The sequence below is a fragment of the Rhinatrema bivittatum genome, chromosome 1 (assembly GCF_901001135.1).
Source record: "Rhinatrema bivittatum chromosome 1, aRhiBiv1.1, whole genome shotgun sequence".
Classification (NCBI taxonomy): domain Eukaryota; kingdom Metazoa; phylum Chordata; class Amphibia; order Gymnophiona; family Rhinatrematidae; genus Rhinatrema; species Rhinatrema bivittatum.
The window spans coordinates 694,442,400-694,462,245 of NC_042615.1; the positions used below are offsets into that span (position 1 = coordinate 694,442,400).

The 19,846-nt window shown below is 47.7% G+C and overlaps 1 protein-coding gene across 1 annotated transcript in view; it reads right to left on the reverse strand.

Moving 5' to 3' along the window:
• Window positions 1-5,562: 5,562 nt before the first annotated feature.
• Window positions 5,563-19,846, reverse strand: part of TBCA (tubulin folding cofactor A) — a 136,505-nt gene continuing 122,221 nt past the window's right edge. Inside the window, exons 3-4 of the mRNA XM_029575407.1 lie at window positions 19,331-19,417; window positions 5,563-5,873 (exon numbers count right to left, since the gene is read on the reverse strand). Of these exons, the coding sequence (XP_029431267.1) occupies window positions 5,793-5,873; window positions 19,331-19,417 (168 nt within the window). The 3' untranslated portion in view covers window positions 5,563-5,792. The remainder of the gene's footprint in view (window positions 5,874-19,330; window positions 19,418-19,846) is intronic.

Genomic DNA, 19,846 nt, shown 5'->3' on the forward strand with positions numbered 1-19,846 from the left:
ATGGAAAGCCTCCTCCACTTCAGTCTGTAGGATCTTCTAGTGGAAGGCTTTCTGGAAGCAATCAGGACCCAAGACATCCTCTGAAAGATCAAGGGACTGCAGGATTAACCTCTCAACTTCCAGGCTGGAGGTTAGGATGCCACAGCCTGCCTTGATCTTGCATGATGAGATCTGAGGAAGTCCACAGACCGATCGGTTTCCAGACAGACAACTCCCGCAGGAGTGGAAACCAGACCACAGCCAATATGGAGCTATAAGGATCACACTTCCTCTGTCTTTGCAAAGTTTCAAGAGTGTCTTTGCTACTAGAGGAATCTGATGACATGCATACAGAAGATCCTTGCCCCAATGACTGGCAAGGGAGTCTGAGGCTGGTTTGCCATCTGACCAGTATGGGGAGCAGACCGAGGCACCTTCCTGTTGCAGGGGGACGTGAAAAGATCTACATCTGGGGTCCCCCAGAGGCAGAAAATCCAATTCACCAGTCCCTGGACAAGGGACCTCTCATGGGGTCTGAATACTACTCAGCCTGTCCACTACCATGATTCCCTCTTCCAGCCAGGTACATGGTCCTGAGCACCATCCCATGGGACAGGGCTCAAGACTAGATCTGAACTGCTTCTTGACACAGGAGGTACGATCCTGCTTGTTGACATACCACATGGCTACTTGGCTGTCAGTCTGGATCAGGACAACTTTGTTGGACAGCTGATCTCAAAGCCCATTGCGCGTACTTGATCACCCAAAGCTCCAGGAAGGTGATTTGACAAGAACATTCCTGAGCAGACCACAGTCCCTGGGTGCTGAGCCCATATGCATTAGCTATCCACTCCAGGGTAGATGCATCCGTGGTTAGCACAATTTGAGTAGGGAGACTCCGAAAATAAATCCCCTGCTCCAGATTGGAAAGTACCCCCACCAGGGTAAAGCCCCTGATAGACAGGGTGACTCGGATGCAATCCTGGAGGCTCTGCGTGGCCTGGCACCACTGTGACCTCAGGGTCCATTGGGCTCTGTGCATGTGTAAGTGTACCAAGGGAGTGACATGGATAGTCACAGCCATGTGACCCAACAGTCTCAACATATGGCAGGCTGATACCTGCTGGCTCTGTTGCACTTCTGTCGCAATGGTTGCCAAAGCGACAGCCCTCTGGCAAGGCAGAAAGGACCTGGCTTGAGCTGCATCTAGCAGGGCTCTGATGAAGTCAAACTGAAGTGAAAGACTGAAATGGGACTTTGGGTAGTTGAGAACTAACCCTAGTGACTGCAATACCCGAATGGTCAGGCGCATGGACTGGGTGGCCCCTGCCTGAGACATGCTCTTGACCAGCCAGTCATCCAGATATGGGAAAACATGCACTCAGTCTGCGGAGGTGCGCCGCCATCATGGACAGGCATTTCGTGAAGACCCGTGGGGCAGATGCAAGCCCAAATGCCAACACCCAGTACTGGATTTGCTGTTTTCCTACCACAAATTGGGAGATACTTCCTGTGATCGGGGAAAGTCTCAATATGGGTATATGCATCCTTTAGGTTGAGAGAGCATAGCCAGTCCCCTTTTTGCAAAAGGGAGATCAAGGTGCCCAGGGAAACCATCGTGAACTTTTTTTTTTTGGAAACGTGTTCAAGGCCCTCAGGTCTACGATGGGATGGAGTCTGCCTGTTTTCTTTGGAATCAGGAAGTTCCTGGAGTAGAATCCCCACCCTCCTTGCCCTGGTGGTATGGGCTTGACTGCTCTGGCAGTTAAAAGGGAGGACAGCTCCACTTGTAGCGCCCTCTTGCTGCACTACTGGCCCCCCAATATGGGCAGTGTGAGCAATTTGGCGGGACACCAATACATTTAATTGGCACTCCTGGCGGTTGATTGACAAAACCCATTGGTTCGAGGTTACACTGGGCCACTGGTTTGCAAAGAATTGCAGCCTGCCCCTAACCAGAAGGTCCATCGTCCCAGGTACGGGCAAACTGGCTTACGCTCCTTATGGCCCAGTCAAAACCCCATCCCCGGAGTTGACTGAGAAGCTGGCTGGGGCCTGGGAGCTCTCATGGAGTTGACTGGATAGAGAATGTGGAGGATAGTGGTTCCTTTGGTGAAAGAAATACTTCCTTGGCCCTGGCCTCAATGACCTAGATGAGGAGGACAGGCCGGAGTGCTGGCAAGAGCTGTTCGAGGGTTTCATTATGGTCCTGGAGTTGGGCCACAGCATCCTTCACCATATCTCCAGAGAAATTCTCTCCAGTGCAAAGCACAGAGTCGTTCTTGGATCTCCGGTCAGAGATCCATGGCCCGCAGCCATGCCAGTCTGCAGGCACCGATCCCCACTGCATAGACTTTCGATGCCATCTCGAAATAATCATAGGTCACATGGACCTCATGTTTTCCACACTCCAAACCCTTGTGCACCAGCGACATGAGTGTGTCTTGCTGCTGTTGAGGCAGCTGCTCAGCCACCTCCTCAATCTGCTTCCAGATGTCCTACAGTGATATGGGCTATAAGTATGGTGCCCTGGAATATCTTCCTCCTAAGAGCGACCCATGCTTTGGTGTCCTTCCCTAGTGGCACCAAGGTGTGGGTCTGAGGGCACTTGGCCCTTTTGAGGGCGGATTCAACCACCACAGACTGGAGGGACAGCAGATGCTTATCAAATCTGGCAGTCTTCTGGATGAGGTAAACCCCATCCGCCTTCTTATTCATGGGAGGCATTGTGAGGGTATGTTCTCAAATCCTCAGCAGCAACTCCTTAAGGATCTTGTGCACTGGGACCACCACGATCTCCTTAGGAGGCTCCATGAACTGAAGAAGCTCAAGCATTTTGTGCCTGGCATCTTCTTCAGTCAAAAGCTGGAATGTGATGGCTTCCGCCATTACCCTTCCAAAACCTGCAAACATTGAATCTTCAGGCAGAGACCTCTTTCACTCCTCTGGAAGAGAAGGGTCTGACAGGAGACTATCCGAAACCTCGGAGGACTCACTCTGATCACCCCCCCCCCCAGGGTTCATACAGACCCTCATACTCACACTTCACCACAGGGGATGGGGCCACTAGGTGCTCAGCCAACATCCAGAGGTGCAGGCACAGATGAAACTAGATGGAAGACTACAGGCCTCAGCATTTCCACTGACCTTGACGGAGCTTCCTCCTTGAAGGAACCAGCAATGGCCACCATAACAGTAGGGGGATGTTTCAGTGCCCTGCCAGGTACCGGTGCCACTCTGGGAACTGACACCAGCTGGGTCAGTAAGGCATCAATGAGCATACTGAGCTTCTCCAGAAGTGGTACGAGGATGGGTGGCACAGACTCTGCTGCCTTTGGTGCCAAAGGATTGAAGCTCTGCAGCACCCGCTCCACCACTAGCTGGATTCAACACTCCAGCTCATCCTCAAAATGTTGCTGATGCTAACACAGACTGGGAGGAAGGAGGGGAGCCAGATCTTCCTCGGACTGATGAAGGGAATTGGTGACTGGCACCAGGACCAGTGGAAACTGTCGAGGACCCCGGGCATCAATAGAGGATGAATGTTCCTTGCCATGGGGTCGCTTCGGGGGCATTGTGGCAAAAGCCGGTGCATCAACAGGTACTGGTGCCGATGCTCCTTGGTCTTCCCACAATGCTTGTCCTGGTCTTTCCTCAGTGCTGAGGTAGAAGACCATGAACCCAGCATCCTTGTCCCAGAAGAGATTGACAACTGCTGCCTCCAGCACCCCATCCACCGGCGACCTCGAAGGCGTGGTGATCATCAGTGAGGCTCTGAGGTTCTTGGATGCCGATGCCGCCAATGCCTCAGACTTCAACCCGAAGATGTGGGCTATCTTTTCGAGTCGAAGCAGATGTCCCTTCAGGGTCATATGGGTGCACAAGCAGCAAACCTGGTCATCATGAGTTGCCCTCAGGCAGATGATGCAAACATTACGGGGATCGGTGCTAGACATGGTTCTCTGGCACTGGGGAGCACAGGCAGAAACCAGATACGGCCATGATGGCGCAAAACAAAAGGGAAAAGATGGACAATGGAAGCAGGCCTCGATGGCCGGCGGGCACGGAGGTACCGCCACTATGGGGAGAACCAACCACGAAAAGCAGCCCACCCAAATGCTGAAAACTCTGATTGGGCATTCGGTTCCCAAGAGGGACCTGGCGATGGACCGAAGGAAAAAGATAGTGAAAAAATGTAAAAATCAAAGTTTTCCACAAGGCAAAAGCCAAAGGTTTTGTTTAGCTAAAACCATGAGGCTCACTGCTCCATGGAAAAAAATAAATAAATAGACGACGACTGAGGAGGGCCCCGTGTGGAAGAAGTGGTGTAGGGCATGCTCAGTGTGCCTAATCAAAGTTTATAGAAACTGACAAGTTTTTCCGCATCAGGTTCCATCTGTCGTCACCCATGCGTGAGGACTACCATCCTGCTTATCCTCAGAAAAGTGGCAACATGTGTTCCTTCATCTTCATTAGCACAAGTAATCACTGAAAATACTACTGTGAAAATACTCTTGCACTGTTATAGATGACTGTTTATTAAATTTGTCCAGAGACTGTTTAAATGATTTCTCATGCACAAATTAACACTGATCACTTGAGCTCCCTTCAAGGAGGCTATCCATTTATGCACAGGAATATTTAATTTAAAAATACTATTTTACAGAACATTTAAAATTCATATATATTGGAACAGCCTACCAACAGTATTAACCAACATGGTGATAGATTTTAAGCATATTTGGAACAGATTATATAAGAACAGTGGCTCCCATACCTGTCCTATTGACCCTGCAGCCAGTTAAGTTTTCAAAATGTTCACAATGAATATGTATGATAGCTCTGCATATACAGGGTCTCTGATATATGCAAGTATATCTCATGCACATTCATCGAGAGTACCCTGAAAACCAAACTGATTGTGGGATCAATACAATAGATTTGGGGAAACAGATATAGGGGTGGTAATACAAAGGAAAGAAATGGCTGAACATAAAAACTTGTCTGTAGTGACAACAGAGAGCAACTAGTGAAATTTGGGAGGAGGGAGGTGGTTTGCAAATGCAAACTAGATTACTAGTTAAACAATACAAGCAGATATATGGGGACTAGACTCAAAGATCTAAACATGTATGCCCTAGAGCAGTGATAGGGGAGATATGGTAGAGACTGAAAGAAGGCTCTACAACAAGGGGTCATGGGATATGGGTGAAAGAGGGTAGACTGAGGAGTAATCTTAGGAAATATTTATTTACAGACAGGATAGTGGATGCATGGAATAGACTTCCAGTAGAGGTGATGAGACAAAAACCAGTATTTGAATTTAAGAAAGCATGATATATAGAGGGGATCTCTGAAGGTGTGATAGGAATAGTACAACTAAATTAGTTGGGTGGATGGGCAGACTAGATAGGCCATATGGTCTTTTTCTGCAGTCCTGTCATATGTAGTCAATCCAATTCTAATCATAGTCTCATCAAATCTATATATGGCCAACAAAATACAAATACAATTTTACCATTCTCCGGGATATTTCAAGAGCTCTGTGGCTCTCCCCCCCCACCAAAAAAAACACAGATCATATACGGCATAAGACAAAATCATTTATTTGATTTATCATCAGCATGTCTACTATGACACTGCCATAACGATAAAGACATCTTATTTTAAACAATAGAGGTAATCTGAGAAACATTACATTCTTATTCTAAACTGAAAATCAGCAAAGTTCTAGGATTCTTTTTTGCAAAATAGGGGAAATGTGGAATGGCTTTAAATGGTAATGCATAAAACCTTTTAACTACTGGAAATATTTATGCTTCTAGTTTCACCGACTGCAGTACTGAATGTGCATCCTTATATTCTTCTGCTTCTTCCAAGTCCTTCTCGTTCTCCTAAAATTTAAGGAGGGGGGGGGGAGAAAAAGAAATTAATGGAATTTTTTTTTAGGCTCAACATTTTCTTCCTGCTCTTTTGGGACTTCTAGTTCATTTGAGATTGGCCTGTACTAGACAATAGTACCCAGAACCTTCATTTTTAACTACTGGTAATTTTCTCCCATTTTATAAACCTGCTCCCTCTAGCCCAGTAATTGGCTAAGGGCCACAGATCACAGCTGCTTTCAGAACCCAGTATGCTTGTACTTTGAGAGTCTGGCACTAGGTTGTGTGATGGCTAAGACTTGCTGCCCTTCATAGAATCCTCAGCTTTGGGCAGTCCAAGGAACAGAAGCTAGACTTAAGACTCAAACTTAAGTTTCTCACATGGCACTGTCTAGCAGTAACACTGTTCTATCAGGCCCTGTGCCCTGAAAAATTTAAGACTGAAATTATTCAGGTTAAGCACACTGGGGCAGATTTAAAAAAAAGTACGCGCGCGCGTACTTTTGTTCGCGCAACCAGCGCAAACAAATGTACGCTGGATTTTAAAAGATCTGGGGTCGGCCCGCGCAAGGCTGCGCAAAATCGGCAGTCTGCGCGTGCCGAGCTGTGCAGCCTGCCTCCGTTCCCTCTGAGGCCGCTCCAAAACCGAAGCGGCCTCGGAGGGAACATTTTTTTTGTCTCCCCCCCCTATCTAACCCACCCCCCAGCCCTAACTAAATCCCCCTCCCCTACCTTATTTCGTTGAGTTATCAGAGGCAGGCGTAACTTGCGCGCATCGCCAGCTCCCTGCCCCGGCACAGTCCGCTGTGCCGGAGCACTCGGCCCCGCCCTGGACCGCCCCGTCACACCTCCAGCCCCTCCCACAGGCTGCCACCACACCCCTGGACACGCCCCCGAACGCTGCGCCGCCCCCGACACACCTCCCAAGCAAAGCCCCGGGACTTATGCACGTCCCGGGGCTTTGCGTGCGCCGGCGGCCTATGCAACATAGGTGCACCGGCGCGCAGGGCTTTTAAAATCTACCCCACTATGTGTAATTTAAAAGACAATTATCATACTTTTAGAAGTGTCACTGGATGGATGCTAAATAATGAAAAAAAATACAGTTTGACAAAAAGCAAATGAAAATCCAGCTCCTTGGTTGCTGATCATACACTTATCTTGTGCCCAGCAAAAGTAGAAGCAGAGCTTACCTCAGTACACCAAGAGGCAATTTGAAATATAAAAATCAGAACACTTGGGAAACATTTTGGAATTCACTGTTCATTTCCTTGGTCTTAAAGTTACAGAATCCTCATGACAAGACATTTTTTCCCATAAACAATAGGACAGAAAATAAACAAAGAAATCCTTCAGATAGGAAAATGTTTTTCACTTCAAAATTTGTTTTCTATTTTCATGGAGAGAAAAATTGTATTCATGTTACTGTAAAGCACAGATTTGAGCATACAGTTTTGGTCTGTTCCATCATTAAAACAAAAAATGTCCAAAGAATGCTTCCCTTAATTAAAGCAAAACAAAATCAATAGGGAAATAAGGTCTTTCCTATTTAGGGAAAAGATTTCATGGATCAGTTTTCAGTGACCCTATAATTTTTAGGCTCTGCACAAGTCAACTTCCACGAGGATTTAGATAATTTAGTGTCTGCTGGTACATGAATGCTGGTAGAGCAGAGTTGCTTACCTGTAACAGGTGTCCTCCTAGGACAGCAAGATGTTAGTCCTCACACATGGGTGACATCATCAGATGGAGCCCGGCATGGAAAACATGTCAGTTTCTAGAACTTTGACTGGCACACTGAGCGTGCCCAGCATGCCACTATCCAAGTGGGGTTCCCCTTCAGTCTCGAAACAGAATTACGAAAAAATAAAATAAAACATAGGAGAAACCCAACTCCACTGGGTGGCGGGCAGGTTTCGTGCTGCTGTCCTAGAAAAAACACACCTGTTACAGGGTAAGCAACTCTTTCTCCTAGGACAAGCAGGATGTTAGTCCTCACACATGGGTGAATCCCTAGCTATAGGCTGTTCCCGAATACAGGCAAGACCAACACGCATCCAACCAGGTGCCAACAGGCCAACAACAGAGGTACTGTTGGGACCAGAGGGGGACAACCCGAACCCGAAAAAAGGGCCCTAGGCAGGAAGAGTTGGGTTTTATAGCTGGAAGAGACTTTGGAAGCCAGACTGGCAGAAACTGCGATCGTGTTGGCCATCCTTGTCCAAGCAGTAGTGAGCAGCGAAAGTGTGGAGGGAAATTCACATCACCACCTTGCAGATCTCAGACACAGGGACTGCCCTCAGGTGGGCCACCAAAGCCTCCATGGCTCTGATAGAATGAGCTGTAGTCCTGCTTGGGCATAGCAGAAGGAGATGCAATCTGCCAGCCAGTTAGACAGGGTTTGCTTGGCAACTGCAAGTGAGCAAAATGGGTAACATGGACAGTGGCTGCCATGTGACCCAGAAGGCGGAGCATGAGGTGGGTGGAGACCTGCTGGCTCTGGCGAACCAGACCCGCAAGTGATGGCAGTGTGAGCGCCCGATCACAGGGCAGAAGCTCTGACCTGAGTCGTGGACAGATGGGCAATGAAGCTCAACTGCAGTGACGGGGATAAGATGGGACTTTGGGTAATTGATGACAAACCAGAGGGACTTCAATACCCAAATAGTCAAGTACAGAGACCGAAGTGCCCCCTCCTAAGAGTCACTCTTGACCAGCCAGTCGTACAAGTAGGGAGGGAACACCTGCACCCCTAGACGGCGGAGATGCGCTCCTACCACTGCCAAGTAATTTGTGAAGACACGAGGTGGGGGGGGTTGGTAAGCTGAACGGCAACACCCTGTATTGGAAATGCCTACTCACCCATGACAAACCGAAGATACTGCCTTATCTGGGGAAGATTTCAATGTGGGCATGTGTGTCTGAGATTGAGGGAGCAAAGCCAGTCCCCCCCCTCCAACTTGCAGGAGGGGGAATCAGGGTGCTCAGAGACCATTTTGAACTTTTCTCTTTTTAGAAACCGGTTCAAAGCTCTCAGGTGCAGATTAGGGCGGAGTCCTCCTGTTCTCTTTGGAATCAGGAAATAGCGAAAATAGAACCCCCCCCTCCCTTGCTGCCTCAGCGGGATGGGTTCGACTGCTCCGGCTATTATGAGGGCGGAATCTCTGTTAAGAGTATTTCCTGATGTGAGGACCAACCTCAAGAGAGGCATATGGGGGGGGGGGGGGGGGGGGGGGGCCGGTGTCAGTCAAAGCTTTGTGGAAACTTAGACAGAAAAGTTTTCTGTACAGGGCTCCATCCTGTGATGTCACCCATTTGTGAGGACTACCATCCTGCTTGTCCTGTGAGAAAGTTAGTTAGCTTATGCTCCCCTGCAGCCGGTCAAACCTCTACTGGGGTGCCAGCCGAGACCTGCGGGGTCCACTACTGTCTAGTGGCCCCTAGAACTCACCCATTGAGCACGGGCAAAGGAGGCCAGAGGATATTTCCTCTCGCGGTAAAAGGACCTCTGCGAGCCCTGTCATGAGGATTTTCTGGCAGAGGACGGAGGGTCGAATGTACTGGCTGACAGATGCTGGAGGGTCTCATGGTGATCCTTCAAGTGAGCTATAGCATCTCTAAATTTGTCACCGAAAAGGTTCTTGCCTCTGCATGGGAGAACTGCGAGCTTCTCTTGGACCTCCAGCTGGAGATCCAAGGCTCGTAGCCAGGCCATTCTGAGGGTACCAATGACACATTCCAAGCCTTGTTGGACAATGGTCATAAAGGCATCCTGTTGCTGCTGGGGCAGACGCTCCGATGACTCCTGGACTTGTTTCCAGAGGTTCCGAGAATACTGTGTCATATATAACTGGTAGGAAGCAGTACGGGCAATCAGTATGGCACCCTGGAGTACTTTCCTGCCCAGCGCATCCAGCGCTCTTGGCCTGGAGGGGCAGAGGCATGGGTACGGGAATATTGTGGGAGTTGACACCTCTCAAACCCCAAGGCCTGCCGCACCAGGTAGATCGCATCCACCTTCCTGTTGTTCCTTGGAGGCACGGAGATTGGGTGTTACCAAATTCTAAGGAGTAGCTCCTTGAAGATGTCATGTACGGGAACGGCTACCACTTCCTTAGGGGCATCAATGAACTGGAGAACCTCCAGAATCTTATGCCTGGCATCATCTTCCATCAGAAGCTGGAAGAAAATAGTTTCTGCCATGGCCCGGACAAAACCCGTAAAAGTTAAATCCTCAGGCCCTTCCCTTAGACCCGTCTCCTCCTCTGGAGGAGACGGGTCTAAGGGAAGATCCCCTAAGTCCTAGGATGAGGACTCTGAGGTATCATCCCCCCTATGGATCATACACAGTATATTCTTCACCGAGATCACACGGAGAACACCAGTGGAGGGCTCCTGCCCAGGCCCTATGGTTTGGGCACAGAGGTCCCCGAAAGACCCAGAACCGGACTGGGGAACGTTGGTCGTGGAACCAAGGGCCTCTGCGGTGCCACAGGCTGCACTGGGTCCTCTTCCCTCTGAGGAACTCACATTGGGTATCACCCCGGATGGAGGAGGCAATGGTAGCTGCGGGGGTAGTACACCAAGAAGGACATCGAGGCGCTCCAGCAGCGGTGCCAGCACCAAAGCACCGGCGGGGCCAGTGGTTTAGTGTCCTGAAGGGGCTCAGAGCACTGCCAATTGCACTCTATGATCGAACTCCTCTTGGAAGTCTGAGGACAGAATGGATACAGAACGTGGAAACATCACCCGTCACAGACATGGGTGGGGAACGCCTGAGACTCCCGGGTTCGATAGATGTCGATGCTGCTTCTTCGCAGGGTTGCTTCAGGGGCATCACAGCTGTTGCCAGTGCCAGCCTGAAGCCCTGTGCCATTCGAAGACTGCCACCAGTGACAATACTACCATGACATCCCTTGGTGCTCGGCCTGGTCTTTCCCCAGTGTTGAGGAGGATGGAGACGATCCTGATATCCTGCAGCATGAAGACACCAATGAGAGCTGATCTCCAGCTCCTCTTTCCAGAGGGGGGCCCCGGCAAGTGAGTGGACAGCGAGTGCTCAGTGTCCATTGGTTCCCCACGACCCCTCGGAGTTGATGCTCCCCATGCCGAAGTCAAAGGTTCAAAATTTTTGGAACAGAAGAATTTTTCCATCTTGTCCAACTGGTTGCGACAGCCTTTGAGGGGAGTCATCTGGTCGCAAAAACAACACCCCCGGACATCATGTGATGTCCCCCAGGCAGAGGATACCAGCTTCGTGCGGGTCAGTGATTGACATGGTCCGCGGACACTAGGATCATTGGCAAAAACCCAAAGCTATGCAAAAAGTACCCATCGAGCAGTCTGTGCCCAGCGGGACAGAGAGCAAGACACACCGAGAATAGACTGCAAAGAAGGGAAATAAAGCTTACTGCAGTCTGAGCTGATAGAGATATTGAAGAAAACACTACGAAAAAAAAGCAGAGCTCCGTAACTGCGAGATGATGGCTCTGCGGAAAAGAAGAGACCTAAGGGGGCCCCTTGCATGGATAGTGGCAAGCTGGGCATGCTCAGTGTGCCAGTGAAAGTTCTAGAAACTGACATAAGTTTTCCGTGCCCGGCTTCTTCCGATGATGACACCCATGTGTGAGGACAACCATCCTGCTTGTTCTAGGAGAATAAATTTAACTGAATACACATAGCAGGGAAATTCAAGTTTGAACTGCAGCTTGGGATTTTGTTTTAAAATAATCAGGGTTCTGGAGACACGATTCTCCAGCACCTGGAGATATGAACTAACTCCACTTTGTCACAGTAGTGTGCAGAATCTCTCTTTGTCTGCTGAACCCTCCCCTTGACCAGCATTACAGGCTGTACCTCTCTCTCTCCCTCCACACCAACAAAGAGAGCCTATACAGGCAGGCACTAGGACTGCAGTAGTGCTTCAAAGTTAAGGAGCAGACAGACTTCACAGCCTGACTTCCACTACTGATTGTCTTATTGTGCTCTCCAGAACCAATCAGCAGCAAAAGGTAGAGAAGCATCAGCAATTCAGAAGCATTTTCTCTGGCACTACAGCATCAATAAAAAGTGGAGGAAAGGAGAACAAGAATAGGGTTGGACAGAGAGAAAACGTGGATCAGGGATAACATGGAGGGGGGGTGGGGAACAAGAGGGGGAAGATAAGTCCATGCAGTCATCCCCTTACCCTAATTTACACTAATCTCAGGGTGAGCAGAAATCAAAATTTCTAAGGCATGCCAATATACATGCACCCATCTAACTATAATCCCTTGTCTCCTGGAACCCAAGAAACTGGAGATACTGATTTATTTGGATAATATGATTCTGAAGGAATTTCTCACATATAAAACTCTGAATACAAACTGACTTGGTTTCCTTTACCAATGGATTTCAGGATCCAAGGCAGCATGGTTTCACCAGAAGGTCAGATAAACCTAATCCATTTTTTTTTTGACTGGGTGACCAGAGAGTTAGACCAGGTGAGAATGCTAGATGTAGTGTAATTGGATTTTAGCAAGGTCTTTGACACAGTTCCAGGACTTAAACTGAGTGACCTAAGTATGGGCCCTAAAATAACTAATTTGATTAGAAACTAGTTGCGAGGGAGGCAACAAAGGGTAGTGGCAAACAGAGTTCACACATAGGAAAGGGAGCAGGGGTACCAGTGATATGCCACAGGATTTGGCCTTCAGTCCAGTTCTCCAACATTTTTGCCAGCAATATTGTGGAAGGGCTATTGGGAAAGGTTTGCTTTTTGCAGATGATTCCAAAATCAGAATCAAGGCAGATACCTTGTAAGGTATGTAAAATATGAGAAAGGATCTAGTGAAGATTGAAGAATGGTCTAGAGTGTGGAAGCTAAAATTTAATGCTAAGAAATGTAAGTTATTTATTTGGGTTGCAAAGATCCAAGAGAACGGTACAGTATAGAGGGTGAAATTCTTCTAAACATAGCACAAGAGCAGGATCAAAGGGTGATTATATATGATGTTCTTAAAGTGGCCAAACAAGCCAGAATAATGCTTGGGTTCATAGAAAGGAAAAGCCAGCAGGAGGTGACAATGCCTTTGTGTAAGTCTCTAGTGAGACCTCATTTGGAGTACTGTGCACAATTCTGGAGACTGCGCCTTCAAAAGGATATAAACTGAACAGAGTCTGTCCTGAGGGCAGCTACTAAAATGGTCAATTATCATCATAAAATAACAATCACCATAGAAGCAAAGATCTAAACATGTATACCCCGAAGGAAAGGTGAGATATTGTTGAGATTACTTACCTGGTAATCTCCTTTTCCTTAGTGTATGCAGATGGACTCAAAACAAATGGGTATAGTGTGCTCGTGCTAGCAGTTGGAGACTGATCTGACGTCAGCATGGGTACATATACCCCCACAGGAAGTAAAGCAATTCAGTAATCTTCCTTGCAAAGCTGTTATAGCTATATGTGTACTGACCGATCGATTAATCAGCAGGATTACCCTTACCAATTGATGGTAGCTGGAGACCGCCAGTGTTTCCAACCGGAAGGCGTCAACACCCGGCAGGGTGGAAGCCCTATTATAAGCAAAACATGGCTTACCGCGAGTCAGCGAATCCCCATGTATACCGGCAGCCGGGCGGGATGCTGAGTCCATCTGCATACACTAAGGAAAAGGAGATTACCAGGTAAGTAATCTCAACATTTCCTAGCGTGTAGCAGATGGACTCAAAACAAATGGGATGTACAAAAGCTACTCCTGGAATGGGCGGGAGGCTGCCCGAGGACCGTGTAGGATCGCCCTCGCAAATGCTATGTCCTCCCTGGCCTGAACGTCCAGACGGTAGAATCTGGAGAAGGTATGGAGGGAGGACCACGTCGCCGCATTACATATCTCTGCAGGCGACAGCAGCTTAGCTTCTGCCCAAGAGGCTGATTGTGCTCTGGTAGAATGAGCCTTGACCAGTAGAGGTGGTGGTTTTCCTGCCTCTACGTAGGCTGCCTTGATAACTTCTTTAATCCAGCGGGCGATGGTCGGCCGTGAGGCCGCTTCCCCTTGCTTCTTCCCGCTGTGCAGGACGAACAGGTGGTCCGTCTTTCGTACTGCCTTCTGACATTTCCAGATATCTGGACAGCAGTCTGCCGATGTCGAGATGACGTAGTAGTCGACCTTCTTCCGATTTCTTCAAACCTTCCGTGGTAGGCAAGGATATGGTTTGGTTGAGGTGAAAGTGTGAGACCACTTTGGGTAAAAAAGAAGGAACTGTACGAAGATGGATGGCCTCGAGTGATTCTGAGAATGGATCACGACAGGATAGTGCTTGTAGCTCTGAGATGCGGTGTGCTGAACACACGGCCAGCAAGAACATCATCTTCAAGGTTAACAAATGGAGAGACAGGCCTCGAAGGGGCCTGAAGGCTGATCCTGCTAGAAATTCCAATACTAGGTTAAGGTTCCACAAGGGCACTGGCCACTTCAGTGGCAGGTGAATGTGTTTAACTCCATTCAGGAAGCGTGAAACGTCTGGGTGCTGGGCAATGGATTTGCAGTCACGTCTGGGACCGTAGCAAGACAGCGCTGCTACCTGTACCTTGATGGAGCTGAGGGACAGACCCTTCTGAAGTCCATCTTGTAGGAAGTCCAAAATGATAGGAATCTTTGCGGTATGCGAATTGGTGCTGTGAGAATCGCACCAGGCTTAAAAAATTCTCCAGATCCTGATATATGTTAGTGATGTGGAGAACTTGCGTGCTCGGAGGAGTGTATCTATCACCGGCTCCGAGTATCCTCTTTTCTTCAGTCTAGCCCTCTCAATGGCCAGACCGTAAGAGAGAATTGAGCCAGATCCTCGTGGAGGATGGGCCCTTGCCGCAGCAGGTCCCTGTAGGGAGGCAGAGGTAGAGGGTTCCCTGCCAGTAGTCTTCTCATGTCTGCGTACCAGGGTCTTCTTGGCCAGTCCGGGGCCACTAGAAGAACTAGACCTCTGTGTCGCTGAATCCTGTGAACAATGGCACCCAACAGGGGCCATGGAGGAAATGCATATAGCAGGATCCCCTGAGGCCACGGCTGTACCAGGGCATCGATACCCTGCGCTCGAGGATCCCGCCTGCGGCTGAAATATCTGGGAACTTGAGCATTGGACCTGTCTGCTAATAGGCCCATGGCTGGCGTCCTCCAGTGATCCACAATTATCTAAAAGGCTGTGGGTGACAGCTGCCATTCTCCCGGGTTTAGGCTTTCTCTGCTGAGGAAGTCTGCTGCAGTGTTGTCCTTCCCGGCGATATGTACGGCTGAGATGTCCTGGCTTCTGCCCAAATCATCAGGGGAGTTATTTCTAGGGACACTTGTTGGCTTCTGGTTCCGCCCTGTCGGTTGATGTATGCCACCGTGGTGGCGTTGTCTGACATCACTGACCGCTCTGTTGCGAAGTCGGTGGGCAAATCGCAGGCACGCTAGCCTGACTGCCCATGCCTCTAGTCGGTTGATATTCCACCTTGATTCTTCTCTGGTCCACCGCCCTTGGGCGGTGAGCTCCTCGCAGTGTGCTCCCCACCCGTTCAGGCTGGCATCTGTGGTGAGCAGGATCCAGGTTGGGGAGGACATTCGTAACCCCCGGCTCATGTGGCCGGGCTGTAACCACCAGCGTAGTTTATTCCGCACTCTGGCTGGTAAAGGCAGGTGTATGGTTTAGTCCTGTGATCGTGGACTCCATCGAGATAGGAGGGCCGGATCAACCGGGACGGAAAGACCCATCCGAGGAACAGACTGCATCTGGACAAAGGCGTGAATCCCCTTAAATAATTCCACCCAGGAAAGCGAAGCCAGATCTGGCCACAGGGGTACCAGGTCTCTTGGATTCCCTGGCTGCTCGCTGCGGCCTGCTACGTCTGGTGTGGTCCCCGAGGAACCGCTGGGCTGGGACCGGTCTTGTCCCGGAACTGCCATGGCTTCCTCACATTGGGCACATAGGGAGTCTGCTTCCTCGCTCTGTGTGGCTCTAAGGTTGCATGCTGAGCAGAGGCTTAGAGCGTTCATGCCTAAATCTGGAGGCGCCGGCTCTGCGGACGCAGGGGCATTCTTATGCTCCATTTGCCTTAAATGCAGTGTCGTCCAACGATGTGCGCCTAACACGGGCACATAACAGCATGCGCCTAGAACGGGCGTCTTATAAATGCGCGCCTATAAACGGGCGTCTTAGCACTACTGCGTGCTCAAACAGCGTGCGCCTATCGCGTGCGCCAACAGCGTGCGCCTATCGCGAACAACGTGCATTTAGCAAGAAAAAGCGCTTAATTTAGAAAGGAGAAGTAGGCAGGCAAAAATGGCGACCTCCCAGGCGGGCGGCCTCGTAGGCAGGCCCAGTTAGTCCACACTTCCTCGGAGACCAAGTAAAGATGTACGCCTTATCTTGTCTTCGGCGCTTCCCGGCTGCGACCCGGGCGGTCTCCGGCTGCGGGGGGATAGGGAAATACCTTCACCGCCGCACTTAAGGAAGTGCACCCGCTGCCTCTAGGCCGCGCCCGAACCGCTTGGGGGCCAAGTCCACGCCGGGACCGAGGCTGCCTCTAGGCCGCGCCCGAACTCATCTCGCTCGGGGGCCAAGCCGCGCCCGAGCCCTTCTCGCTCGGGGGCTGGGTCCCTACCGCGAACCGGCCACTGGACCGAGGCTCTTACCTCCGAGGGACCACGGAAGTCAGCTCGGGAAACTCAACTGGGTGAGTGACCGCCTGGTATCACCGCAGGAGTGCGGGGCTCGTCTTCAGTAGATTTCTGCTATGAATTTAGTCGTTAGAATTTGGAAACATGCTCAGCGAGCATGGAGTAGCTCCAAACCGCTGTGGAGACGGAAATTACTGAATTGCTTTACTTCCTGTGGGGGTATATGTACCCGTGCTGACGTCAGATCAGTCTCCAACTGCTAGCACGAGCACACTATACCCATTTGTTTTGAGTCCATCTGCTACACGCTAGGAAAGTTAGATGTTTTAACTACCTCCAAGGAATAAATGCATAGGAGGCAAGCCTCTTTCAATGGAAAGAAGCCTCTGTGGAAAAAGGGGTCATGGGATGCGGGTGAAAGTGGGTATGCTCAGGAATAATCTAGGGAAAATTTCTGTACAGAATAGGTGGACAATACATGGAACAGCCTCCCTGTGGAGGTGGTGGAGCCAAGGACCATATAAGAATTCAAGAAAGCATGGGACAAGCATAGATCTCGGTGGCAGGAAGGAACTATAAAGCTGAGCAGAAGGGTAGACTAAATGGGCCATATAGTCTATCTGTTGTCCTGGTGCATGTCACTAATAGATCATGCTGCCTTGACACATTACTATGAAAATCCCTATCATGGAGTTTTACCAATGTTACAGTGATGTCTGAACTTTAGCTGACCTAAGCAAACTGTTTTTAAAAGACCTAACCAGATCTTTTGAAATGTGACAAAAATTAGTAGAATAAAAATGTTATTTCAATTTAGGAACACACATTACATGATATCTAGCATGTATTCAATGAAAATACGGTTTCCAAAACGAGTGAGCTCTATTCACATTTTAGAAGGTTGCTCACAACAGATCTATTTGTGTGTACTCTTCTATATGTAGACTTTTGGACAATTTTCAGTAGATACAAACCTATATATAAGAAATCTACAATCAGCTATACAACATTTTCTTTTTCACTACTATTGGCATCTTAGACGTGTCTAGTCAACTAACTTGAAAGAAAATTAGAAGCAAACTTTTTGTTCTTAAAAATTTCTATCAATTTAAGGGTAAAAATCAGCAAACATTTATTCATTACACTGGGCAACAATGAAAGTGTTACTGACCTAAAAGGTCCTACTCTGTAGTATCTTGATGTGCTGAACACGAATATGACCATGAAAAGTTTTTATTGGCTCTTGTTTTGAAGATATTTAATATAGTTCACTTTCTATGTTTAGTCATGTAAATTTATCCAGGACTGTAAATAAGCCTAGAATGATGTAATATTGCATCATATTGCATAATACCATCATGCACACATCATCCAGAGTTTATTACATCATTTTCTGATGCAATGCAGTTCTACTGCCATGCTGCTGCTGAGTAAGCTGATGTCAGCAGTGTACTATATGAAGCCCAGTCAGAAAGGGTTCATGCTGGCTGACTACTGCTGGATACTCCGCAGAGATGCTCCCGAACAGGTGTACAAGAGACAAGCAAAGAAATCTAAGACGTAGTCTAGGACTTCATTTTTCAAACGGTATTAACCGTAGGTCTCCTACTATTGGCATACAATTCAAGATGTAATTATATTATTGCATATTACAAAAAAACTAGAGCCAATTTTCCATTTTCACAGTCATATTCGTGTTTAGCACATGGAAATGTATAAGAATTGACTAATTTCATTTCCGTAACATGACTTTTGTGAAAATTTGTTGTCCAGTGTTATTGGTAAAGCCTATAAAAATGTAGACTAAAAAGATACAGGACTAAGGGCTAGACATACTGAAGGGTTATTTTTTTCCTCATGCGTCTATGGAAAAAAATGCTTATAAAATGTAAAGGTAACTTTTATGTAAGCTGCATAAGAGTATACTGTTGCAGAAGCTAACATCTATTACCTGAAATGTATTTATTATGGTATAATATATTAAATACTAGGTTTAATGGTATGTGTATGTTTTGTTCTAAAACTTGATCTAATTAATTCAATTTTGCAATTTGACAAGGAGAAGACCAGTTTTTTTTTTTTTTGGGGGGGGGGGGGGGGGGGGGGGATTGATAGTTTCACTCAGTTTGGGTTTCCAGTTCAATAGGAACTGGCCTCTATTAGTCTACAGAGCCATGAGCCTTCATCTGAAGCTACCCAGAGGTGTTTCTTCATTTTAAACCCCCCTTCTTCACATCTAGCCTAATCATGACAGTGACAGGCCTTGGCTAGAGATCTCAGACCTCATTTCTATGGCCATTAGATGTCACTATTGTGAAATGGTTGAGAACCCCTTCCACCACATACACCCCAGGAAGCAATAGTCTGAATTATTCATTGTGGAGACAGTCCTGACCAAACTATTACACTATACTTATTTTCTGGATACCTGGTAAGATCAGATTCCTTTTCAGACCTTCCTATATTAATTTTCTCTGGTTCTGCAGGCACATCATCCACCAATAAGTTTACCTGTATCCTTGTCATGTCAAGTTTACAAATTACAAGAGGAATTTACACAAACCAATGTACTGAAATTGCTAGAATTCAGGCTTACTAGTGAGAAAAACAAAGAGGTGCCAATTTTACTACACAAAATAGTATACATGATTATAGGTACAAAGTACTTGCACATCAAGGTATGAAAGGGTTGAATAACAAACTAATATGAATAGATGGAGAAGAGCTAATTTAATTTATCTATATTTGTTATACATTTTTGGAAGTGCTTAATTAATGTCTGAAAGTATGAGAGGAAATTTGAAAACATGGCTCATGTTATAATACTTACTAATAGCTGTGTAAGGTCTCCATATGCAGCTTCTAATCTGCGCTGACAATCTGGAATCATCATTCTGGATTCTTGTAAGATTTCAGTCTACAAGAACAAATCCCATGGAACATATGAGAATTTCAAATGCTGGACAGCATGATGCTAAAATAAAGTGTATTCTTTATAAAAATAAAGTTACCAGAAAGGATGAGAAGTCACAAACTCTCTTCTTGGGGTAACTATTGCAAACTGAGGAAAATTACATTTTCACTGTTTAATGAATTTAACACTACTTACGTGTATGGATTTCAAAAACTAATTATAGGCAAATAAGAATTTGTATGCCAATGCCAGAAGTCTATGAAGTAAGATGGGAAAATTAGAGTATATAGCAGTGAATTATGAGATGAACTTGCTTGGCATCTCAGAGACATGGTGGAAGGAGGATAACCAATGAGATGGTGCCACACCAGGGTACAAATTATATCGCAATGATAGGGAGGAGCAACTTGATGGTGGTGGGGGGGCACTTTA